General features: G+C 40.6%; 2 protein-coding genes across 2 annotated transcripts in view; one reads left to right on the top strand and one right to left on the bottom strand.

The window, feature by feature from the left end:
* Positions 1–3,345, bottom strand: part of LOC136243167 (focal adhesion kinase 1-like) — a 17,488-nt gene extending 14,143 nt beyond the window's left edge. The window contains exons 1-2 of the mRNA XM_066034683.1: positions 3,184–3,345; positions 707–882 (exon numbers count right to left, since the gene is read on the bottom strand). Of these exons, the coding sequence (XP_065890755.1) occupies positions 707–882; positions 3,184–3,273 (266 nt within the window). The 5' untranslated portion in view covers positions 3,274–3,345. The remainder of the gene's footprint in view (positions 1–706; positions 883–3,183) is intronic.
* Positions 3,328–27,152, top strand: LOC136243168 (DNA topoisomerase 2-binding protein 1-like). Its single transcript, XM_066034685.1, has 27 exons — positions 3,328–3,378; positions 3,434–3,498; positions 3,551–3,699; positions 3,752–3,797; positions 3,852–3,944; positions 6,764–6,871; positions 7,185–7,286; positions 7,717–7,950; positions 8,048–8,224; positions 8,276–8,349; positions 8,410–8,502; positions 8,551–8,646; positions 8,830–8,915; positions 9,077–9,285; positions 9,504–9,670; positions 10,345–10,473; positions 10,521–10,635; positions 17,036–17,101; positions 17,601–17,862; positions 19,725–19,763; positions 19,815–19,890; positions 20,774–20,809; positions 20,920–21,025; positions 24,297–24,548; positions 24,825–24,914; positions 26,570–26,746; positions 26,908–27,152. The coding sequence occupies exons 1-27, from the start codon at positions 3,351–3,353 to the stop codon at positions 27,031–27,033; spliced, it is 3,201 nt and encodes a 1,066-aa protein (XP_065890757.1). The 5' UTR covers positions 3,328–3,350; the 3' UTR covers positions 27,034–27,152.

Genomic DNA, 27,152 nt, shown 5'->3' with positions numbered 1-27,152 from the left:
AAGGAAAATTTTTGGGACTTGTGGATGGGCTGCTGTCTGCGAGAATTCCCCTCCTTGAAATAGATTCTGTTAATCCAGGCATTTTAAAGGTTGCACCTTTTCACAACTTTTTTTGCTTTAGTAATCAACCATGGATTGCAGTTTGTTACTAGAGGATTCTATAGATTGTACACAAAGCAGAACAAAAGTGGCATAAGCCACAATGGTATCAGTTGTTAACCATAAAAATAGTAGGGAATACACTTATAGGCCAGTAGGCCTAGGAGAGAAATGACACCCTGAAGGTTTGACTCAATCCACATGTGTGCCAGTCTTTGGTTATAGTCAGATGTACAGTACCCGAGATATTGTAAAGTGCAAAGACTGTGTACTAGTTAATAGAGCTGTGCACCGGCAAAATTTTAATCACCAGTTTATTACACCCAGTCACTGAATTACAGTGACTAGTATGATCAGCACTCAAAAGCTACTCAAACGTTAATGTGTATTTGAGTGGAATAATTGGGAGCCAATTATCGGTCATTTAGTATTTATCACCGGTTATTGAAGCCTTGGAAATCTTCTATTGATTAATCGGTTATTCGGTGAAAGTTAACAGCACTAACAGTTAAGTCGTTACTATGTCCTGTGTGATGTGTACCAACTGAACAACACATCCGACACACAACACAGACACACACACACAGAGTGCATGTAGTCCACTCACTTCCATTCATTGGGTGGATGTCTACTGGTATATCCACTGATGATCTCTGCAATACTAGCCCCAGGCATTAACCAGTAAGCCTCGTTACTGAATAAGTGTTGTAGCTGGAGATCAAACAGTCTCGGAGCAACTTCCATGTTGGCCCCTATCCTGCTCATCATGATGTGGACTATTTGCTGTGGAATAATAGTAAAGTATTTAATTGTGGGTTTGAGTTATCAGTAATGTCCAGGGGACCTTGTAAAGTGTGTACTAGACCTGCTGTATTGCATGGGGGCAGAAAAAATCTGGATACTGTGTCTGTAAAAAAAAAGTAGATTTACTTAAATGCTATGGATTTCAGCCATACAAATATGGAAAATGGCTAAAGCCAACTGTTAATTCTAGTATCATGTGATACATGTAGTACAAGACACCATGTGTCATGGACACTGTCCACAAAAATCCTCCAACAAAGTGTACTTTTTCCCATAAATTGATTTCATTGTACTTGTACATTTGCATGTGTGTTTCTCAGCCAGGGAAGTGTAGCTACATTATACACAACTGAAATTGCACTGTGACTTTACAGCAGCAAAACCCAAAAAATAGCCCACACTTAATTGTAAGTACCACACATAGCAGGATATTAGAGCATATGAAACTTACTCACAAAATTTCTAAAATTAAAATCTTTTAAACTTTTTGGACCCCAAATGCCACTACAATGGCTTTGGTTCTTAAAAACGAACTTAATTTTTTTTGCTATAAAGCTTAAGAAAATGGCTGTTAACTTTGGGTCAATAAAGACACGCACATAAATGCAACTTGACAAACAGCAGAGTGAAAACAAAGTGACATGTAATGGTGGCATCACTTTGGCATATGCTTTTCATATCCTTTGTTACACTAACCTACATGAACTGGGAGAAACTTACATAGAGCTGGACCCTTGCTAGTGAGCCTGTAATAAATTGGAATTATTTTTTTTGGTTGGAGCATGTGTTACTATTAGTGACCTTTATGATACCAGTTTTATCTCAGTACCAAGTTACTCACAAATAAAAGTCAGTATAATATTTTTTTATGACCAACTACAAAATCTGCTATATGGTACCAACATTGCCCATCCCTAGTATACCCTGTGAGGCATAAAATTCTTGTCATCAAACATCGCACATGTCAAACAAGCAAAGCAGTTGATCCATGCAATAATAACGTGTTGTAAAAATATCATACACAAAAATAGTGAGGTCTTCAAAGGTCCTCAGCATTTGCCTACAAGATTACAAGCTCATCAAATATTTGAGGTTGTATTTATAAGCCTTCTGTTGGCACACATTAGCCCAAGGTATCCATGCATTCCTCAGCAAATTTTGTGGCCAGAGAAATTATGTCAGAAAATTGTTTAAATCACCACAGCTCATTCCATAACAAACTACCAACACAAGGTGTGAACTAATTACCTACTAAACCACACACACATGTTCAAGGCATGGGGAAGAAGTAAAATGGTGGGATGGAGGAGTTACAGACTGGTGGGCATGTACCAACATTCCACAAGTACTTGAAGACAATGGAATGAAACTTCCAACTGACATATCTGTTACCATTGACTACCACTTGGTGACCTTATTAGGATACAATTGTAATGGGAGTGCCATACTATGCATGTAAGGTTTCTCTTCTGATTGCTTAAGTAATGGAAATGTGACACGTGTGGGAATTTGGAAGACGCAGTTAAGGACTGCACAGTGCTCTGTGAAGCTTGTTTGCATATCATACACAGAAGTTCAGGTGTCACATGACTAGTTGGCAAAAGGAGTGCGTGGATTTGAATACTGGCAGAAAACAATGGCCAGTACAACAATTTCCTTTACTGATCACAGCCAAGCAGTTATTTGGGCTAACTATCATACTAGAATTTCTTTATAGTGGTAGCGTCATTGTGGCTGTGGAGTGTGTGAGTTTGTACGAAACTTTGGAGCACATATAACACCAAATTAGGTCAAACCAGTCACCAATTAAACACACAATAAACACATGTCCACATAACAGCAGCCTCAAGTTGGACCACACTACACACACCTGTTTAGCTATGCCAGTCCTGCATACACACACAACACTCTTGTGTCATACCTACATGGTACATGGAGTAATGAATGATTAATTAACCTATTAAGACTCCTAAGGAATAGCACGCCTTCTGTACACTTACATTCCACTATACACAAACTAAATATCCACCTCAGTATGTGTGTGTGTGTGCAGGGTGGACATTTCACTATGAGCTAACAACCTCAATATTCACCCCACTGTGGTATCATGGGGTACTCATGGACACTTTTAACACATTCACAAGATCTACAGCTGCTGTGGCTACATACAGACCTTGCACTTCACATAATACACTTAATACAACACTGATTTAGCGGACTGGTTGATAACAGGGCTGGTTTAGTTGTGCCCCAAGTTAACTATGCGAAATATCCACTCACCGAACTATCAGCGCCTTCTTCGAACCGTACCGTCCTAGCGTCCCCATTGACCAGATGTATTCTAATTATATCAGTACCCAGGTCAGCCATCGCTGTGCTGTCTATCTCTCGAGTTCTCCCTCCGCAACTCAGTCACGTGGGACTGTTTATTATTCTAATTAAAGCGCATGGTATCGATGGATAAGCTAATAAATGGTAAACGATTATTAACCTCATAGCGTATTCAGTATTGTCTGTGTATATTATATAGTAAGATGTTTAGTATTCCTATTAACTGGTGCTAATGAAGACAAGCTGGTGTTGGAAGCTGCTGAGGTAATACAATGTGGAGAAGTGTCCAGCTGTCACCTTGTGCGGTGTTGTTTAGTTGCTAAAGGAACATTCTGGTAGGGGGAAACCCCGGGTACTTAAATATTCGGAGTTGGGATCGTCATGGCAACGACAGAAGAATGATAAGGTTTATGTACTGGGGACATTTTCAGGGGAAGCATTCACAACATTATCTGGTAACTGTCGGTAAGATACATTGTTGTCATCACAAGCCGTAGGTAATGTGTGGTGTGTTCAGGTTGATTGGTCCACTGGTTGTCATTGGTTACCTGCAGAAGGGATGGGTCAGTAGTTATGTGATCTAGTGTGAACATTATTGACTGTTGTCATGCCAACAGGAGCCGAAAACATTGTCAGTGGAGCATCCTGTGTTCTCATTGGCTATGAGTGGACTAGTGGTGTGTCATACTGCCGTAGGCAAGGAGAAACGAGTGAGTAATGTAGTTTGTGTAGCCAGACACTGACACTCATCAATGGGAAAAGTTACATGGCCATGATTGGCACTCTATTGTGTATACAGGAGTAACTGGACCTTGAATTTTATGATGTTGATCATATTGCTTCAGTGTATACTGAAACATGTTGCTAGCTGACTGGTGGAAAAGTTTTGCAATTAGCTATCACTGTGTTCACGAAATTCGTGAAACTTTTTTACACGTGCATCTACAGTAGTAACCTATGGAGAAGACGCTCTTGATTTTTAAACTTGTGAAGAGTACGTAGGCCTAGGGTCTGGGTACTAGTGCACATTTGTTATAAATATTTGGACTGATGTACTCATTAATTGGTGACTTAAGCTGTAGACCTACTGCTATGCGTGTGTGGCAATACTACTGTGTAGAGCTGTGTAATGGGTGGATAAAATCAGTGAATTGGCTGTAGAGCTGAGCGATAGTTGTGATCTATCGATTGTCGTGATAGTGAGTAACAATCGTGATATGATAGTCTACAATCGTACTATCGCGATATACTAAACACATCTGTGCTTAGTCAAAAAGCATGGATAACAGAAGCAAACATGATAGTATTGAAGTTGAGGAAACTGTGCAAGTCTAGTTGATCAAAGACTACAATTGCAATATGTACCAATCAAGTGTTAAAACAGCAGATATGTGGTATGTAACTAGACAGATGCTAAAGCATGTGGGGGCGAGCCTGAGCTATGTTTTATTTAATGTTTGATTGCATATCATAGTAGCTTGAGTTGAGTAAATTTAGCAATATATTAGTGATCTCATAATTACATTGGTGAAATAGCTAATGGGCATACAAAAATTAATGATTTTGTTAATACATCAAATATCAAATATGCCAGTTTTCAACTGAAGGTAAACCGTGCATTTTGCGTGCATGCTTAATATGTAGCTATATGAAATTAAGAACGTGCTAATCAAAAGATTGCAGGGTCGATGCTCAGGCTGGGTTCTGTACTGTTGTTTCCTTGAGCAAGAAACTTTACTTCCATTGCTCACAGCCACCCAGCATTCGGACCTGTGTGGACAGCTTTGATTGTGGCAACAGGTTGACCACATGCATGCAGTTTATTGATGTTCTACTCTACTACAGCTTCAACTGTTGGGAAAAGATGAAGGGCATTATTAAAGCTAGATAAATCAGAAACGTGAGCAGGTGTTCTTGTCAAGTGTCTCCAGTCACTCTCAGTTACTTCTCAGTTACTTCACAATTCCTTAGCCACATTATTAATAAGTTTAGAGTCTTTTATCATTCTTTTTAGCCAATCATGTGATTTTTATTTTGTTTTCAAGTTTGGCAAAGCACTAACCCACCGCATCCATGAAACATAAGATTAATTTGTCATGGCCTTAGTGATAAACCTTGTATCTCTTTCATCTCGTGATTTTTGGGCTCTTTCTCTATCACGTTCTCTTCTTCTCCTTAATCTCTCACCTCTTTCCATGTGTGTGCAGGTGCTACTGTGCACGTGGGGTAGCTCTGGGACCACTACCAAGTGTGGGGACTTTCCGATTTGTATAGGAAATTTTTGTGCACGCGATGTACGTACCATTTCAACTACCAAGTGTGGGGCTTTCCGGTTTCTGTTGGGAAATTTTCGTGCACGCGACATATGTACCATTCAACTACCAAGTGTGGGGCTTTCCGGTTTCTTTTGGGAATTTTCGTGCACGCGACGTACGTACCATTTCAACTACCAAGTGTGGGGCATTCCGTTTTCTTTTGAGAATTTTCATTTCAACTACCAAGTGTGGGGCTTTCTGGTTTATCCTGGGAATTTTCGTGCACATGACGCACATACCATTTCAACTACCAAGGTGTGGGGCTTTCCGGATTCTTTAGGGAATTTTTGTGCACGCGACGTATGTACCATGGCCACTTGACAATACTGGGGCTTGCTCAGGCTCGCCCCAAATAAGATTATTTTAAGTGTATTTTAAGCCTCAACCCAAATCACATCATAATCATAATCATAACTGCTAGTTCAATCGTGATACTATCGTTATTGTGATATAAAAGTTACTATCAATCGTGATAGTGATAGTTGTACCATCACTCAGCTCTATTATTGACTTGACGATAACAAACAAGAAAACTATAGTGGATGATAGGGCTATGAACTCTTGGTGGAACCTGTTAATGTGGACACTTGTACATAATCCAGACACTTAGTTAAGGTCCCTAAGTATCCCTTAGTACATAAACTGAACCTGGAAAATCAGGACACCTTGATAATCAGGATACTATTGGTTGGTTCCAAGGTGTCCATGTTACACTAATGCTTTGCCTATTTCCAACATAACAAGGTTTGTACAATACAAAGTTATGCTAGTAAAGGATGAGTCAGTACACCACATAAGGGTGTAGTGTTAATTACACTTTGGCTACTTATGGACTTGTTATGATGTAGTGACCCAACAAAACCTTGTTATATCTATTGTAACTTGTTACACACTCTTGTACTGTGTGATTAAGTGGTGAACACTTTAACATGTGTTCTAAAATTAGTAATTGTGGTCTGAAATGACTATGTAAGGTCTCAATCAGTTACTAATGCTGTTATTATGGAATAAAATTAATGTTATGAGGCTAGAGGAATAATTGTTAGCCATGACAGAAACAGAATAAAAATAAATTAAAAACTGGAATTTGACAATTGTAATGAAAATTTGCAACCTGCAAACTTTAATTCATGTCATCTGACAGTAGTCACCAATGTGTTTACTCTATTAGAGTAGTTAGTGTTAACAATGTTGTTGTTATATGATTCATACAGGAGGACCTCTCCAGTCTCGTATCATTGATGGGGGGCACTCCTTATGCTGATCTCACTAGGGTGACCACCCATTTGGTGGCCGGACAAGTCGGTACTACCAAGTATCATGTGAGCCCTTTGTGTACTGTAGACTAAGTGGTTGATGCTTTGTTGTAATTACAAGTTCCAGGTTAAATTTCTGGTTATAATTCTGTTGTTGTTGGGACAGGATTTAAATGATCATCTTGCTCACAATAAAATTAGTTATCCACACACATTGTGGTGATATGCTCTCCAGTGCATGTAAATTAATTAAATCCTAAGGCTTGTTGTCCATCATAGAATCTACGCTTGCTTGTGACTTCAATTTTTTTGCAATACAGTATGACATGTTGTGCTATAGTAGAGTGACCTGACCTCCCTCATTACAATGACCTTACAGGTAGCCTACAAGCTGGGTAAGCCAGTCTTATTACCCAGTTGGGTGGATTCGTGTTTCAACAAGTGTTTATCCTCTTCTGACATCTTCCATGCTAGTGAACAGGTCAGCAGCTGTATAGTGTGTGTACTGCATGTGTAATGATGTGTGTGAGGTCGAGGGTTTTGTAAATTGAAATTTGATTTTCAAATTGTTCTGTTGGAAGACTGAAATTCTCTACTTTTGAAAGAGTAGCCTTTTTGTGAAGTTGTTCAATATTGCTTGTTTTTGGTAATGTTACTGAGAAAAACACTCATGTCTTGCAAATTCTATAATAGCACTGTTTTAAGGGTAGATTTTAGTTAATTTGCAAAATATTTCAACCTCATACATTAGACCTGCTGTACTGTTTGTACATGTATGTGACAAAGCAAAAAAAGTTTTGCACATTCCACAATTTTGTCTTGAATTGCAAATGTTTTTCTGCAAGGTTATAGGTGTAAAAATAGCAGTTCATCATGGAACTTCTGCATTTTATCCTATGGTACCCTCACAGGTAATTGAGGAACACAAGTGTAAGCCGCTACAAGGACTACACATTTGCGTCACTAACATTGAGGAGGCTACAAGACACAAGATCAGTCGTCAGACACATGATAATGGTGGTACTTATTGTGGGGAACTGAAGAAGGATAGTTGTACACATCTGATTGTGGGCTCCGGTAAAACTGCTGGAAGTGTCAAGTACAAGTTTGCTAAACAATGGGGTATCCACTGTGTGACCTTACAGGTGGGTTTGTCACTGCAACACACAGGGGGTAGGGGGAACTCTTTGAGTTTTGGGACTTACTTGGCATGGTCACTATAATGAGGTGGTTTTATTACAGTGGTTTACAGACAGTGTGGAGTGTGGTTATTGTTTGGAGGAGAATAACTATGCTGTTGTTGAGGGAGGAAAGTCTTCTTCCACTCCAAATGATGCTTACCAGTCAGACTGGTCTGACATGCTTGACCAGTTTACTGTTCCAACTGACATTAGTGCTTGTTTACTTGATGGCTGTAAGGTAGGTCATATAGCATGTGTGCTGCTGTTTGATTGGCTGCTTTTGGTGTAGGTGTGTTTGAGTGGCTTCACCAGCTCTCATTCTGATAAACTGAAAAGAATAATTAACTGTGGGGGCGGGACTAGGTATATACTTCAGATGTTCTGCTGTATTTCATTGTATTTCCATAATTGTCATAATTCCAGGTACAATCACCTGTGTGATGATGTCACTCACATCATAGTGGGTGTTGTCAAGGGCAACTCAGACATTGCTCTACTACAACAATCTCATCTCAGGTGATCCCTGTGTGTGATTTAACAGTGGATCATGTGATCTTGACACAGGCCACATGTGGTGGGACCTGATTGGCTAGTAGATAGTTGTAAACAAGGACAACGAGCCAATGAGGACCAGTATCAGTTGATGGACTGGAGCAAGAAGTAGGTGCACCTAATTAGAAGCACAGTTGCTTATTATGTAAATATAATGTTAGACTGTAAGGGAGATAGTTCTTTACTTTATATTAGGGCTAGTATAGAGATCATTTAGAAGCTTGATCACTTCACAAAATACTCTAATAAAACATACACTTGTGTTTAATATATTTACACAATTTTCTACAGGAAAGGTGAGAGGTTGATCACCGCATCTGTGCCCCACCCACCCCTGCAGAATGGGAGCAACAAGCCACACCCACAACACAAACATGGTATGAATCAGGACCAAGTACATTAGATAGTAAACTATGAGTATCCCAAGAAGTATATAGTTAATGAATTGATTTATACAATTGTTATACTATACCCTGTCAGTTTTTTCCATATTTGGTTAACTTTTGATAGATACATTTAGTTCTACCATCCCTTCCAGGTGGCATATTTGCAGAACAAGTGTTTGTGGTTAGTGATGAAGTTGGTCATAGCCTGAGGCCATTGATCCATCAGATGGTCGAGTCTGGGGGAGGGGCATTAACAGCAGTGGGTATGGCTTCCACCAGTGCATCCATTGGTCACACCATCTACCCACTACTATCCAAAGAACCAGTAGATAATGATACTATAGTAACTGTGTGCTGGCTGGTGAGCATTATATTGGAATTTGAAATGTGTGTTTGCATAATAGTACAGTAGTACCTTTTATTATCTGTATGTGTCTGTGTGCTAGTTCAATCACAAGAGTATTCAGATAAGTAATTTGTGTAGCCATTATATATAATAAAAGCTTGTTCAATAATATTACTCTAATAGAGTGTACACTTGTAACCATTGATTTTGATAAATTCTCTGTTGTATTGTAGGATTGTTGTATGGAGGCAGGCCAGGTACTTGATAAGTCTTCCTTTGAGCTGTTTCACCCACTGGTTGCCAGGAAGGGTCTCCTTAGCAACTTTGTCTTCACAGTATCCCAATACAATGGCCTGGAGAAGTTGTACATCTCAAGAGTACTGGAGCAACTTGGAGCAGTGTAAGCTATGCCCACATGTCACACCCACTGCTTTGGTTCACTTGAACCGCAAAAATAAAAAAGCAGCAGCAGCAGTAGTAGTGTTATCAAAGTGGGTAACACTTTGTAGTGTGTTTTAATGTTTGCATGAAGATTTCTCTATGGAATATTTTTAGAAGTCTCATAACTCACTAGCTTGTTCTTGTTTTTATTTTTCACAGCACTAAACATTTGAGCAGGTGTCCTGTGTTAATGTGGACACTTGAGGACCCAGACACTTAGTTAGGTCCCTTAGTACATACAGGGCATCTTGATAATCAGGACATGGTTCGTACCAAGGTATACAGGTTCTATTTTAATATCTATTATACATGTGCAGCAGAGTCAATTATTACTGCCTGACACAGGCCATTTGTCAGGCAAATATCATGCATGGCCGGCCATAATGGAACCTGCCTGACAAAATGTCAGATCAAAATAGAAGGAAGTTAGAGAGTTTTATAGTGAAGCATTGTCAATCAATGAGACAACAATGATCGTATTATTATAGGTTGAGTCACTCTATTCTATCAATGTACATGTATCATAAGTAGCACATCAATGCTTTAGGTTGCCTGACATTTTCACTGGGATTTGAAAAAAATTATAATTGTCTCTGTGCAGTGCAGTAATTGCTGATGTATTTCTAATTACAGGGTCCAAGATCAATTATGTTGTCAAAGGATTGATGGTTATTTAGCTACTACACACTTGTTGCTACGGTTACCAGAGGGTCCCAAATATGACATGGCACAACAGAAGGGTGTGGCCTGTGTCACCTGCAGGTGTGTCCCTATTTCCATAGTATCATCTCATTGTCATGGTAACTTAGGTGGCTGGTGGGCAGCTGTAAAGCTGGCAAGTTGCTCCCAATTGATGCCCACCTGTTTAGTAACAAACAAGATGCCGACCATAACAACAGTTGTCATCCAGACTTTGATGTGCAGGTGTGTATCATTATGTGGTGTGTTCTGTAGTGTGAAGATTAGCCGAACAATATGTAATGGGGGGTTATGACAGTATAGTGGTTTACCTGGTCACCGCACCAAAATGCTGCGGGAACGTTCCTATCTTGGCCAGGTTTCACTTGAGATTGGTGGAGCAGAGAGGGATTTGAGCCGAGTAGAATACTGAACACCTTGTGTCGTACCCACAATCGAATGTATATAGTACATGTTCTGAGCATAATGCAAAATAATACATACAGTCAGTTACAGTTTAGCCACCACGACATTCTCCAGGGGGGAAGCAAGGATTCTGCTTGAATTGCTCAGCTGCTCTTCTTGCTGAAGCTTATTTCAGATGAGATCCCCCACCTTCTGAGTCTATTGGATCAGTAGTGGCCTGTACTATTGGTTGCTCTGGTTGCCCCTAGGTTCCTGGGGAGGGCTGTCTGCTTTGGTCTTCTACTCCAGCAGTAAACTCCAGAGGGTAGAGCCTGGTGATAGGCCTGTTGGTCATCCCATTGATGATTCTGATTGTTGCAGCCCGTGTCAGGCCATCTCTTCCAATGATGAGGTCTTCTATTACAGCCATCTTCCATGATGTATGGATAACATCATCATGAGCAAGTTCTACTTCACCCTTCCTCACTGGTTGGATGTTATCACCAGATGCCTTATGGTGCTCTCTCCTAATGTGGGATCAGTAAGTTCATCAATGTCCACCATCTCATGAGGGAAGCAAGTAATTCTTCGTCCATGCAGCAAGTGAGCAGGTGTTAATGGCTCAGGATCTCCCATCATCAGACAGATGTCAGAGGACAGTCATTCAAAATAGCCTCAATCTCCACAACAATAGTTTCTAAGGTTTGGAGAGATACATGACGTCTTCCGAGGACCTTCTTAATAGTAGTCTTTGTGAGCCTAACCAGCCTCTCCCGAAACCCGCCAAACCAAGGGGCTCCTCTTCTTCCCAACTCCTCCTTTACTCCATCAGTGAATGTAGTTCCTCATCTGCCGACATGTATGTGGGCCCATTGTCAGATATCATAATTGTCGGCAGTGACCTCCGCCCAGCAAACTTTCAAAAAGCTAAGAGGAAGGTTTCAGCTGTTAGATCCTGTGCAATTTCTAAATGTACTGCACGGGTGGTAGCACAAGTGAAAAGGCACAAGTATACGTTCACTTCCTGTTCAGCTTGTTTTACATACAGTGCTCCTGTGAAATCTACCCCTGTTTAAGTGAAGGGATGAACATCTTGTGTCCGCAAATAAGGTAATGGAGGTGGGTCTGGTACTGAATATGGCTTTCCTATCACTCTTAAACAGGTAACACAGTGACGTAGAATTGATCTGATATACTGGCGTGCAGCCGGGATCCAATAGGTCTGATGTAGGACTGTCAAGAGTTGCACTAGTGCCAGAGTGGTGCAGTGTTACATGTACGTCAAGGATGATCAGATGAGAAAACAGGTGTCTAGAAGGTAAGAGGTATGGGAACTTAGTTATCTCGCTCACTGGGGGCATTGTGGATACGTCCACCACAGCGTAGGAGTTCTTATTCATCCAGAAATAATTTAAGCTGTCGAACAAGTAGTGCCTGGGGTGTCCCATCTCTGATGTTTGATCACAAGCTTTAGATTAGCTATCTCCTTCTTGTACACATCGTGTTATACATCTTTCACCCACCTGAACCTCATTCTGGTGAACTCTGTTGCAATGATTGGTCCATAATGTCACTGGTCTGGTTGAGCTCAAACATTGCCTACGAAACGAAACACATAAGCAGTCACACGTAATAGCTTACGAAGAGTACTGTAGCGATTGAGAAATGTAGACCAACTGTAGGTGTGTAGGACTCAGCTGGAATTGCCACTGCTGCTGCAACAAGAAGTGGTGGTAGATTTGCTGATCAAGGGAAGGCCATCTGTCAGGTGTGGTAAGCCATGCTGGTCCATTCTGCCACAATGCTGATGAAATCAGTGTCTCTGTGGTGATTCCCCTGGTGAGCAAGTCTGCTGAATTCTCAAGGGTAGGGCAATATCTCCACTCGGCTGTTGGCAATTGTGATTGCATCTCAGTTATGCAGTGGCAAACAAATGCTGGAAGCTGCTTGTGACTGTTTACCCAGTGTAGCACAATCTGGCTATCTGACCAAACAAAGATGGAAGGATCTTGGAGAGGAATAGCATTCATCACAAAGTGTGTGTCAAGCGTGTCGCAACTAAAGCTGCCATGAGTTCCAAGCGTGGTAGGGTCAGCTGTTTCAAAGGAGCTACACGGGATTTCGCCACAATGAAAGACACTTCATTTCCCTGAGTAAGGAAGACCACAGCACCATAAGCCTTAAGACTGGCATCAGCAAAGAAGTGTAGCACTGGTTGAATGACAGATGTAGAAAAGTAACATCTACTGACAGAGACTCCTGTAACTGCCCTTAAATCAGAGGCAATGCTTATCCACTCTTTACATATCGTCTCATCTAAAGGCTCATCCCAAGCAACTTTACGCATCCACAACTGCTGCATGAGTATCTTAGCTCTAATAACTACAGGAGCAGCAAACCCCAAGGGATCAAAGACTTTTGACAGATCTTGCAACACTTCTCTTTTAGTCACAAGATGGTCATGTGTCAAAATAGTGGGTTTGGCTGTCAGGGAGTGCTTACCTGTTGTGAGGTTCCATTGGAAGGAGGCCTAGTACATTTACAGACTGACTGTCATCACTGACATTATCTTGAGTGGCAATCGTCTTCAACTCAGCACTATTAGATGGCCAACTACATAAATTCATGTTAGCACTGGACGTTATAGATCGTGTTTCTCTGTAGTAGCTCAAGACTGCTTCTGTTGCACCACCAGTTATGACATTGTCTACATACTGGTTGGATGTCATGTCATGGGATACGGGTGTGTTGTGCTGCTGAAGATGGTACTGTAAAATGGCATTGAGCATGAAGGGTGAGCTTGTTGCTCCAAAGGGAATGACCTTGAATCAGTAAACTGAGAACCTGCTGGATATACCAGTAGGGTCAGTCAGCCAGAGTGTAGTCCCTATCGTCTGGGTGTAGGCAGACATGTAAAAATGCCTTCTTAATATTGGTGGAAATTCTGAAGGGATGACTCCTGAAACGGACATGTATAGTGCATAGATCACTGAACCAATCAACAGACAATCATTAAGAGATGGATACCCAGAAGACTGTCGACAGCTGCAATCAAAAACAATACATATGGGGGTCGTTGGTGAGTCTTTCTCGACTACGTGGTGTGGAATATAGTGAACATTTGTTTGGTCATCAGTTGGTTCCACACGCTCAATAAATTCTCTAGCCTCTTGTTCATTAATGATGTTGTATACCAGCAGTAAGGTTGGTGTCTTGGCCAACCATTTAAACATTTGACGTATTCTGTGTTCAGCCACAAGGCTAGGATGGTTCGGTCACCATGGAAACCTGGCAACATAAGCCCCATCTGGCTCTCTAGTGACACATGAAGAAAGGTAGTGTTGCAGCATGTCTTCTTCAGCACTGACATCACTTACTGATACCCCTACAGAGTACAGACTCTAGATTCCAAAAACGTTTGAGGTCAAATTCACAATGTTGAGTGATAGCGAGCGTCACGGTACTGGTACCTTGATGCTGAGTTGTACTGGTCCTGAGAAAAGGTAACCTAGTTTAGATGCCACTGCAGTTGGTCCTCCTCCTACTCCTCTCACAACATGATCTCCTACAATGTCCCAATAGTAACTAGCAGTGAAATTTGAAACTCTCTTTCAGCTGTAAAGGGATGGGATAATTGATGGCCCTGGAGGTGTGGTAAGCTGGTAACACTGTAACTAATGGTGTTCTGTAGTGGTATTGCTATGAATGATACAATTAGAACTGATAGCTGTACTGCTCCTCTACTCTTGGTGAGTAGGCTAATAGTTACAATGTCAAGTAACTGGTTTGTCGGGTGGGTGGCACACAAATGATGAAATATTGATAGCCTCTTGACCACTTGGCTGCAATGCTAGTGTTCTAGCAAGGTCTTGTGTGACAAATGAGCGTTGAGAGCCCTCATCAAGTAGCACGTAGGCTTCAGCATTCCTTCTGCCATAAGAAACTGTAGCTATAGTGGTCTTAAGTAGACAAACACTCTTCTGTTGAGGAGGAAGAGTCACTGACAATGAAGGAGTGTTGGCTTGACTTGCGACTGGAGGAGTAATCGGCTGTAGGGACACGGGTTGTAGAGAGACTGGTCTTGAAGTTGCACTTCCTTGCTCAGTTTCTTGTGTAATGTTTGTTACTGTAGTAGGTTGGTGATTGGTGGTTGCTGACCACGAGCTTGTGTGATGTCGCCGTCGGCAGTGGTGGTATCTGTGTTTCGAATTACATGAGGACACCTTATGGTACCCCAAACTGTTAAAACAGAACCTTTCTTGGTGTACGATGTCAGAGCGCTGTTTAGGGTCCTTGATAGTTTCGCATAGTGAAGCCGAATGGGGTCCCTTGCAAAATGGACACTGCATTTTCCCCTTATGTGTGCTTGTAGGCTTGCTTGTTCCAGAATAAAAGGAGGCTGTAGGGGGTGAAGTGTGGGTGTCTGTCTCCAATCTCTAGGATGTATAGCTCATTACGAACGCTGGTACGTAGTTCACTGATAGACCACTCTCTCTTACTATGGGACCTGGCCAAGTTCTGCTTGATCTTCCCTGGAAGCTTGCCTAAGATTATGGGAACCAATAAGCTACCATAGGTATCTTCCGTCTTCCCTAAAGCTGTTAGACTGCGGATATGGCTTACAGTGGCATCGTAGAAATCACGTATACTGGAAGGTGAGTTGGTCAGGCCAGGAAGATCAATTAATGCCTGCATGTGGGCACCTATTTGCTGGTGGGGTTGGCCAAATTGGTCTTTCAACGGCTGAATGGAGTCAGCATAACTGGCATTGGTTAGCTGAAACCCAGCTATGACCCTTGATGCTTCTCCCCAAAGCTGAGCACGTAGATAACTCAGTTTCTGCACTCTTGTCAGGGATCTGTTAGAGTCCACTGCGGCTTGGAAGCAATCCCGAAAGGGCTACCAGTTGAGGGGATTGCCTGCAAATTATGGAAAGTCCAGCTTGGGGAGGTGGGTGATACTCTCACGTGGGTTGTCAACATGGTGCTCTACGTTGAGTGTGGGTGATGTAGTATGGCTGGGTACAGTTGTCACTTCTGTCGAAGCTGTGAGGTTTAGGCAGCTTATTATCTTTGCCTTTGCTGTTGATATACCAAAGGTTGTTTCTTCAGCTTGTAATACCTCAGCCTCTATTTCATCATCATCATCACCTTCAGTAGCTTCAAGAATTTTTGTATCTAACACTGTGATAAGATCTTGCTTGTGTTGGAGTTGCTCGTGTATGTCTCTCAGAACAGCCACATTATCATTACTGAGGGTTTCCGTACTAGTTAATAGTTCTTCAGCAGACTGCAGCAGGTTCTTTAGGTGTGCTTTGTACCCTCGCCTTGAGCAATGCACTCGATTGAGCTCACATCTTCTTCTGGTTCACAGCACCAAATGTAATGGGGGGTTATGACGGTATAGTGGTTTACCTGGTCACAGCACTGAAATACTGCAGGAACATTCCTATCTTGCCCAGGTTCCACTCGGGATATGCAGAGTAGAGAGGGATTCAAACCGCATAGAATACTGAACACCTCGTGTCATACCCACAAGTATATAGTAAATGTGCTGTACAGACATACGCATAACAATAAATAGCAAGATGATACATACAGTCAGTTACAGTTTAGCCACACAATAAGAGCTATAGGTAACTCTGTAGATATTTTGCATTTGCGTTTATAACTTACAATCAATAAAACCAATTGTAATTTGCAATGAATTGTAGCTACAAGCAACATGTGTTTATGTAGTTTGTGAATACCAAATTTTGTGAGTGATTCAATGTAGCCATTAGGAAGATGTGGCACAAAATATCCGGCAGTGTAAAAGAACACATATGGGGGAAATTTGATAAATGGGCTTCACCCAAAGCTCGTGCTGATTGACCAAATTTATAATAAGGATTGATCTTCCTGAAGCATTGTACATGTCAATGTGTTACTAGTGACCAGACCACACTACATGTTGACATGTCATTTTGTTTAGTGAAATGGAATTCCACTACAAAAATACTTCACACACACACACACACACACACACACACACACACACACACACACATACACACACACACACACACACACACACACACACACACACACACACACACACACACACACACACACCACATGGTGCAATTTAATTTGAACTGAATTGGCTTATTGGTGTAGGACTGTGTACATAAAACTACACACTGTATAGCCATAAGATGGTAGTTGAGTGCCATTCTTTGATACCTACCCCCTCTTCACAGCCGGCACTAAGGCTACTTAACAAAGAGGAACCTGCTCTGCCAACTAACAGTCAACTGGGTACTCAGGTGAGCTCCATTGTGTGTGTGTGTGTGTGTGTGTGTGTGTGTGTTAAGCAAAAGTTAATTATCAAACAGAACAACTTTCATCACTTTGCAGTCTTATTGTGGCTTTGCCAGACAAACGTCAAATGTTTTTAAGTACTATCCTAATATAACTTATAATTATGTGACCACTTTAAACAATTGATTGTTATTCTGTTTGCAACAAAAGTAACAGTCTAGTATCTGAAGTGTGGCCACTCTAATAGAGCAGTCAGTGTCCTGTTGATCACTCAACACATATCTATGTTCAATACAGAGTATTTGTAAGAGAGATTTAATGGTGTGGAGTTGCTAAATGTCAGCTAAGTTCTGTTTTTCAAAATACGTTTCTTACCAAATATAGCCCTACCATAAATATGTCTGTGACTTATTGGTTATTGTTGCATGGTGAAAGGTTTTGGTAATGTTTGTATGGTTGTCCCTCACAATTCACCACTTCAAATGATTATCACTCCCTCTGTAGAAGCTACTAGACATGTTTGCTGAGAATCTCAAGCAAGCAACATCCTTCACTCTTCATGGTGCATTTACTGAAGAAAAGAAGAAGAAGAGGGGCTCCCTCTCACCTCCTCCTGCTGCTAACAAGGAAGCCATGCCCCCTAATGACAAGGAGGAGGAGCTAGAGGTACTGCACACCACCAGAGATGACATTCGGAGACTACAACAAATCAGCAAGGATGTTGTGTCTGCAAGGAATAGTAGGAAGAGAGGGAAAGAGCCAACAGGTATAGTCTGTAAATAGCACATCATTTACTATAAATAGAATACACTAATATGGTGTTGTTTTATCAGCTGTTAATATGATAGTATCTGATTTACAGTAGGTGTAGCAACAGATCAAGATACTCTAATAGAGCAGTCAGTGTTCAAAGCATTCAGTTTCAATAAAATTTTGTGAAATTTCCTGTGAGGGGAGAGGGGGGCTCCCCCCAACCCCATCGAATAGAGAATACTGACTATGCTTACCTTTCTTGTAGTTCCTCACTTACAACTTTGTTGCTACACCTTTTATATGTAGTTGCTATGTCTTTAAATGTTTTTAGTGTTCAGATTATTATTATTATTATATGGAAATGTTCACATTGGCGCAGACTGTGTCATTAGTGGAATAAAACTTTCATATTACCATATAACAACAAATATTGGGTGAACTAATATTTGACGATTTGCTATAAAATTGCAGTTGGCAAAAAAATAATTTGGCAAAATGCTCTCATGGAAAAATTGGCGCAGTGCATGCGGCGAGTGGTGTAAGGACAAAGTGTGCACATGCTGTAGTGTACAATCATTTTTTGTGCTGAAATGTTATGGATTCAGCCACTGCATCACCTGGTTGCTTTCATGGTTGAACTGGCCCAACCAGATAGTGAATGACTATTGAACAAAATTTTTATTACATAATTAAGGCGGGCTTGTTGTGATGTGTATCAGCTGGTAACAGGCTTAAATTGTTGGGAGAATAATAGTGTGCTGATTGGACAGGTACAAGGTACAAGAAAACACATGTAACAGTACAAGATAACATAGAAACAACACACTTAGCAACTGGCGCACCTGTAGGTGTATGCATAGTTTTGCTAACTAATGGCAATATATCCCTGAACCAAAAATCAGAGCTGTCAAACAAGTTGTTAACATTTTGTATCGAGGGGTAAGCCAAAATCTTTCAAAGATAACTGCCCATATTTCATCTTTCAGAAATATGACTACCCTTATTTCATCTTTCAAGACAAATTCCAGTTCAAATATCTCTTTAAAATTCAGTAATTTTAAAATTAGTAATTCCGTAAATTTTATAATCCGTAAAATTCCATAATTTTTTGCTACATCTTTTTGATCGTCAAATTTCATCTTTCAAACTGCACAAATTTCAGGCAATAGTTCATCTTTCAGAAATAATTTCAGAGGTGATCTACGAAATTTCAGGTCGTTACCTACCCCTCGTTTTGTATAAACAAACTACTAATTTGGCTTCTAGTCTAGGTCCTGACAGAGCCATTTGTAAGAAATAATGTTTCTAGTGCTTGTGATATGAATTTAAAAATTAATTTTGTAATCACATTGTCTTGTTTTAGGCCACATTGTTGCCACATTTCAGCAGCTATAGTTACTATACACATTATTCACAAATCCTCTTGTCAGTACCTCACAAGTGATGTTCTTCAAACCTTAGATTTGTTAGTAAGTTCTCATGGTTCTTCATTGGTCTGATTTTTGGTTCACAGCTTTCACTAATTGGCATGGGGACAACTCATGTTTCCATGACAACATTTGAGTTCCATGTCAATTAATGAGAAGTTAAGAATGCATAAATATTTGGTAACACTGGAATAAGAAAATTAAAACCCTAAATCATGAAAAATGATTTATAGTGTATATGTGGGTTTACGGTATCCCGTAACCTTAAAGAATATCCGGGTCCTGCTGCAGCCACGCCCACTTATCAGGATAGTATGAAAATATTATTGACGAAATTTAAATTTGGCGGTTTAGTGACGAATCGCCAATTTGCCAAATTTAGTTTACCGCCAAATTTAATTGATATATGGTACTTTATCAGCCACCACTTTTACATCATGATCTACAGGTAACTCCAAGAGGACAAGATCAACTCGACAACAGAAAGGTAGGTTGACACCTGTATTGTTGCCATGGAGTAATGGTGCTCTTTAATTAGGAGATGTATCAGGTGTGGACAACTCACAGAAGACACCTCCACCTGGAGTGATTTACTATGATGACCCAATGGGGAGGTGGGTGGGGCTTGGTGCTCTGCAACAACTACTAAGATCACACCTGTTTGAAAAGTTGTTGTGCTGATAGCTACATGTAGCTAATTTGCTAAACTAAAATTTTCACTAAGTTTTTCTTCAGCAAACCACAGTGAAACAGCTAAAATTCCTTGTTGGTACCTAAACTTTGACAGTTTTTTTCTCTACCATGTCCTGAATTTGGTAAGAGAGGTTCCATGCACTGTATTGTAACACCTTAATTATATTACTGGAACAATACTTGTGCCATCCAAATATTGTTGAAACTTCTTAAGTTCTATCTCATGCTGGAATGTTGAAATCAGAAAAGTTGCTGATACCAGTTGTATGCCCAGACTACATGTTACCCTGTTTTCTCAACTTCCGGTGTCAAGGTTCTCACTTTTCCTAAAGCACTCTTATATATTTCAACACAGTGAGTTGTTGACCATATGAGAATACCATTATAATATCATGATATGACTTCCAGTAGTGCTAAATTTTCAGTACCACTCAACCCTGTTAACCTGTAGTGGTCATGTACTGTAATGTTTTGGTGGGTGTCTGGGGTGGTTGGTCACATCTCATAGTCTCGTAGTTCAACCTCAACATAAAAATAATAATCCACACCCTGTGTGTTCTAGAACACTCACTTCTGTCACGCTGACACTATACATGACTTTCCTAGAGGGATGTGCTGCTACATTATCCGTACTTTATGTGAATGTGAGGGGACCATGTTTGGTTGTACTATTACACATGGAAATAAATCACTTGATCAGCCAATTCTGAATGCACTGAAAAGTGTCCAAGTTGTCACTGTACCAATAGTTACTGTCAGTATGTATGAGCTAGCGATTAACTTTTTGTTAACTTTTCTGTTTAGAGAGGAGAAGGAGAAGATACTAAACAGATTAAGAAGGTTAGTAGTGTTATTACCTTATGTTAACTTAATTGTATTGGTATTGCCTTATATGGCATGTGCAAGTGAAGCTCATGTGATTAGTCCATCTCTTGTGATCTCACCCCTAGTGATCCTAATGATGATGTAATGATCGTTGATCATGATCGGTCTGTGCCGATTGTGACACGGAGTGCGACACGGAGTGAACATCAACTGTATGAGGACAAACAAGAGGTAAGTAGTGTTACCACTGAAGAGGCTTTGTGGGGAGATCGCACTTATTGTTATGAAATAACTGTGATATTTAACAGTTATTCCAAACAGCGATCATTTGGTACTGCATAACAGTGCTTCTCATCCTGTGTACCTTAAGGAGACAGTTACTAGGGGTTCTGCAAGAAATGACTGAAGCAGTAGTTGATGAGGCGGCTGTTAGAGCATTGCAAGGCGAGAGTAGCCCTGCAGAGTTGATACAGAATGATCGATATGAGCAATTGTTAAAGGCTTTGAATCTAAGAACAGATATAATGAGTACTTGCAATTGAAGAAACTGGTAGCTGAGTACCAACATGTATTTGCTTTTGATAACTCAGAACTAAGCTGTACCAGTCTAGTTGAATGCAAGCCTAATCATCAACACCATAGAAGAATACCATTTGCTTTGCGTGAGAAGATGGATGAAATGGTGCAAGAGATGTTAGAACAAGGTGTAGTTCAGCATTCCAAAAGTCTATGGGCTAGTCCAGTGGTTCTCGGTACAAAGCATGATGAGATTTTGTGTGGATTATCGTCGCTTAAACTCAATTACAAAGATGGATGTATTCAGTGGATATACTATCTAACTCAAAGTATTTTTCAACATTGGACCTGAGGTCCGGATACTGACAAGTCAGGATGGCACCAGAGTCATTTGAGAAAACTGAATTTATGACTCATTCTGATCTGTATGAGTTTGTGGTAATGCCATTCGGTTTATGTAATGCTCCTTCTACTTTTCAGAGGTTGATGGAACGAGTTTTAGATGGTCTTGCCAGAGACATTTGTACAGTATATTTAGGTGATATGCTAGTGATGGCGGCTACTTTTGAGGAACATTTGCATAATCTGAAGAGTGTGTTTGACTGCCTGCAATGCTGGACTTCGCTTGAAACCATATAAATGTTACCTAATCAAGCAGCAAGTGGAATACTTGGGTTGTGTCATTTCTGACGATTGTTCTGCAGCAGATACTATGAAGATAAAAGCAGTGAAAGAGTTTAAAGTACCCATGAATCTGAAACAGCTGAGATCATTTCTTGGGTTAGCTTCTTATTACAGAAGGTTTATTAAAAGTTTTTCCAAAGTGGCAAATCCACTGTTTGCATTGACGAAGATGTAGTGTATAGGTGGACTGAGTCATGCCAGAAGTTATGAAGAGTTAAAGAGGTTATTGACTTCATCCCCTATACTGGCATTCCAGATTTTACCAAGGGATTTTTACTGGCCACGGATGTCTCTGGTGAATGGTGTTACAAGAACTAGACTTGCATTTTCATAACCGGCCAGGTAAAGCAAACTTGGATGCAGATGCACTGTCACATAATGTTTTGTGTGATGATGATATTGACATGTGATGCCTTGAACAGTGTTAACTCCCATAGAAGCAGTTCCACAAGTTAAAAAGGGGAAGAGACCCTTAGGGATAGCAGATCCAAGAATTGAAGACATTATCAGAAGAGGGTATCCTTCCTAACTAAAAGCTAAAGAAATTATACTAGCTAAGAAGCAATATGAGACTATTGAATGAGTCCTTTATCACATTGAGTGTGACAAACCTCTTCGGGTTATCCTGCCAACTGTAGACAGAAAGGAGGTGTTTAATGAAGTTCATAGTGGTATTTATGGTGCTCATTTGAGATACATGAACAATTAGCTAAACATTACTGGTGGCCAGAATGTGTCCAGATATAGCAGCTTGGTGTTGTGAGTGTATGCATCTCATAATATAGGACTAGCTGCAAAACCACCCCTCACCCCAATTTCTCTGGCTGGCCCATTTGACCATATTGGGGTAGACTTTATTAAGTTCCAAAGAGTAGTAAGGGTAACCAAGATGCTACTGTTTTTGTTGACTACCTCACCAAGTGGCCAAAGTTTTTGCTACAAAGTTCCTTGACAATTGCCAAGCTGTTGATCAAGCATATCATTAGTCAACATGGTGTACCAGGAGAGTTACTATCTGATAGGGGAAAATCATTTCTGTCAAACCTAATGTATGATGTCTGCAAGTTGTTGGGTATTAAGAAAGTGAATACTACAGTTACCATCCACAAACTGACGGCCTCGTGGAAAGGTTCAATCGTACACTGACCAGTATGTTAACTAAGACAGTTGAGAACAATGGGATGAGCATTTACCCTACATTCTTTTTGCATACCGAACCAGTATACAGGAGTCTACAAAGGAATCACCTTTTTATCTGTTGTACGGAAGGGATGCTCGGCTGCCTACTGACGAGATTATCAAGACTATCATGCCACACAAAGAAGTGAAACTTGATGATTATGCAATTGAAATGAGTGAATGCATGGCTGCAGCATGGGATAGTGCAAGGGAGAAAAGCTCAACAAAAACAGAAGACGCAACATGATAAACACACTTGAGACCCTGGATTCCATATATGGGACAATGTATTTGTGTATATGCCTGACTCTAGGCAAGGAGAAGGTTATTAGTTTTCTAAGCCATTTGACAAGCCATTCAAGATAATATCACTTTATGACAATGAAGATGAATTGAAGAACTGAAGAACATCAACAAGCCAAGGAGTAAGGCTATCAGGGTGGTACAGAATAGAATTCGAGAATGCCCAAAAGAGTTACAATGCTCCAAGGCAGAAACCAGTATGGAGGGACCAGACACTGGTGATGAAGGATGTGAGTCTTCCCCTTGGAGTGGTCAGTTGAGGTCCTAGTGTTACAGCGAGGGCGCTTCACCTAAAGAGGGGAAATGTGATATTTAACAGTTATTTATAATAAGAATGCTAATGTATTATATTGGGCGTGTATATGTATGTACGTAATGCAGGTGATGTCATGTGCATGCAATAGTCCCGCCCTCTTTTAAATAATGTGGAGTTGTTGCTAAGGCGAACTAGAAGTTGTAGCTGCTACAGTGAAGTTATGAGAAACCCGGAGTGTTATATATATATTATATAAATATACAAAAATTGCTTGCATGAAAATCTTTGCAAAATATTGAGATACTCTAATAGAGCAGTCATTCACAAATCATACAAAATATTTTACACTAAAATTTTATCATAATTTTTGCACGAAATAAAGCAAATTACAGTATCATAGTTGCTTGAGTAAAAATGAGTGATCCTCTCCCTAAAATAAAATTGAATTTTCAAAAAACTATGCAGCATTGTTGAAGGACTACTGCAGTGTTATGTTGATATTCTCTTAATCTATTGTGTGTTTCAGGTATTCTTTACTGCTGTATGTGTCTCATTGTCTTACAGCAAAAGCTGAAGGAGCTACCTAAAGTGTTGCTGTCCTCCATGAGTCCTCAAGAGCGTATCTCCTACTCTGCCATTGTGGAAGAGCTTGGGGGAGAAGTGTGCTCCTCCCAGGGGTTTTCCCCCACCTGTACACATGTCATAGTTGGCAGACCAAGCCGCAGTGAGAAATACCTTGCAGCAATTGCTGCTGGCAAGTGGGTGCTGCACACCTCCTACCTTGAGACCAGTCAGAAGGAGGGTGGTTTTGTGGAAGTGAGTATGTGGATTAGGAATGGACATTGTAGTATAAGTGTTATAGGAATAGAACATGAGTATATGCTTTAAAATAGGTGGAATGTGGGTATATATAGTTGATATAGTGTATGGGTATGCCTTATGTAATGTATCAAGTCATTACCTAGTTCTATTCTAGACTTCTTTCTGCTTTCATAATAGTTTCAATGTCAATATCCTGACCTCCAGGCTTACTATTAACTTTACATCCACTGTCATACAGGTATTATTGTCATGGTGATGTGTTGTTGCTAGGAGACACCACACCAGTGGGGACTAGGGTCAACCGATATCGATGCCACACCCCTAGCTATTGCAGCTGTTAATTGGAGGGAGAGAGTGTTGGTATGTAGTGTTTTGTCTGAATCAGGGTTATAGTGAAACCTCTCTTAACAAACTTTCTGAATTAAGGACATAACCATACAGCATTATATACTACAGAGCAAAGAGCCTCACAATACCATCCTGGCGCCTTGGCAGTATTGGTTAGGTACAGTCAAGCCAAAAAAGGCCTACGTTAGGTTGCTACGAAATTTTTAAAATTTTGTTTTTCACTGGAGGCTAAGGCTATTGCTTGATGTTTTCACTGTTGACACTGTTTCAGCCCAACAGTGCCTTTTGGCATACTGCAGTATGTACAATGTACGTAAAATGGACTTACCTTTGTCCTACTTTGTGTCCCATTCATTTTGCTGACAGTGCAAGGTGTCAATTCATGGTAGCACATATTGGTTTCCCTACAGATTACTGGTTACAATGTATTTTCTGTAGTGACTGGATTGCTTACAAAAGCACTTCTCCCATTGCTCTTCATTTGCAATAATGTGTAATAGACTAAACACAGCTGACATGAAGCATAGTGGCCACTTCACTTTTTAGTAATTGATAGTTGGGGCACATGTTCAGCAGCAAAAATAAGTAATGTTAATTCTTTGTTGGCTTTGGTTTGCGTGGGTTCACCATTCCTAATTATGTTACTAATTTTCAGTTCAATTAGGGATCATAAAAATAGAAAGCAATGAAACAAGGAGGTCGCCTACATCTGCGTATATAGCCATAGGTATCCACTAGTATATCTGTAGGTATAGGTGACCTCTCTTTTTTCATTACATTTGTAATTCAATGATTTGTATTTCTATGATCCCCAATAAAATTTTTAATTTTTGTATAGAACTTTTTGGTTCCAACAGGACTGACTCTGTACTATTCTATATCTGAAAGTGAACAAAGATTTTTTGTTCCAAAGTGTATTTTATGTTATAGTTGAAGCACTGCCATATGTGTATATGGAAAATACAGCACGAGGGGGGATGTTGAGAGGCTAATACAGCACGAGGGGGGATGTTGAGAGGCTAATACAGCATGAGGGGGATGTTGAGAGGCTAATACAGCACGAGGGGGGATGTTGAGAGGCTAATACAGCATGAGGGGGGATGTTGAGAGGCTAATACAGCACGAGGGGGATGTTGAGAGGCTAATACAGCATGAGGGGGGATGTTGAGAGGCTAATACAGCATGAGGGGGGATGTTGAGAGGCTAATACAGCATGAGGGGGGGGATGCTGAGAGGCTAATACAGCATGAGGGGGGGATGCTGAGAGGCTAATACAGCATGAGGGGGGATGTTGAGAGGCTAATACAGCATGAGGGGGGGATGCTGAGAGGCTAATACAGCACGAGGGGGATGTTGATAGGCTAATACAGCATGAGGGGGGATGCTGAGAGGCAAATACAGCACGAGGGGGGATGTAGAGAGGCTAATACAGCACGAGGGGGATGTAGAGAGGCTAATACAGCTCGGGGGGGGGATGTTGAGAGGCCAATACAGCACGAGGGGGGTGTTGATACAGTACAGTTATATAGCTAAATGATAATACAGTAAGCAGTGGCACTTTGATCTTCCCACACAAACTACAGTATAGAGAGGTGTTGTATAGCTGAGGATTGCAGTATATTTGTAATGATGAGCTGAAGTTAGGTCAACACATTTGTGTTGTTTAGTTGGGGAAGAAAGGAGCATTTGAAGGATGGAGAGTGTTTCTCTTCATGGACAAGGCAAAGGAGTCCGGATTCAAACGGCTATTAGAGGCTGGAGCAGCCAGTGTTGTTGTAGAAACAGAGCTGAGCTGTGCGACACATGCTTTTGTGGATACTGCACGTCTTAAATCAGCAGGAAATGTGAGCGTTATCCTTTGTGTTGTTAACATGGAGTGTGTTGCATGTACACACTACATACACTCACAACACATGCATTACACATGCTGCGCGCGCGCACACACACACAAACAAACACGACGCATACACATAGATTCACATAGATTCACATGTATTCTTTACAGGAAAGCATACTAGGGAAGATCAAAGGAGAAGGTGTGACTTGTCTGAGACCTGAGTATATTGCAGAGTACCTCATGCAACAGGACCCTCCTCCACTAACTAACCAGTTCATTGTACAGGACACATGATCACACACACACACACACTACACGTATTGTACATAGTTATACAGTGATTGTTCTATGAGACAATCAATAAATAAGAACAATATATTTCTGCTGTATTTTTATTAACATTTCCAGTAAGA

The sequence above is a fragment of the Dysidea avara genome, chromosome 13 (genome assembly GCF_963678975.1).
Source record: "Dysidea avara chromosome 13, odDysAvar1.4, whole genome shotgun sequence".
In the NCBI taxonomy this organism is placed as follows: domain Eukaryota; kingdom Metazoa; phylum Porifera; class Demospongiae; order Dictyoceratida; family Dysideidae; genus Dysidea; species Dysidea avara.
Note: the sequence above shows the minus strand (reverse complement) of the source record. Positions and strands in the feature narration are given on the sequence as shown.

What these genes read in the sequence shown, in the direction of transcription:
- LOC136243168 (XM_066034685.1), top strand. Translation starts at nt 3,351, where the DNA reads ATGGTATCGATGGATAAGCTAATAAATG. An exon ending in ACATTATCTGGTAACTGTCG is followed by an intron (nt 3,700 to 3,751) that starts GTAAGATACATT and finishes TGGTGTGTTCAG; the next exon opens with GTTGATTGGTCCACTGGTTG. An exon ending in TATGATGACCCAATGGGGAG is followed by an intron (nt 19,891 to 20,773) that starts GTGGGTGGGGCT and finishes TTTTCTGTTTAG; the next exon opens with AGAGGAGAAGGAGAAGATAC.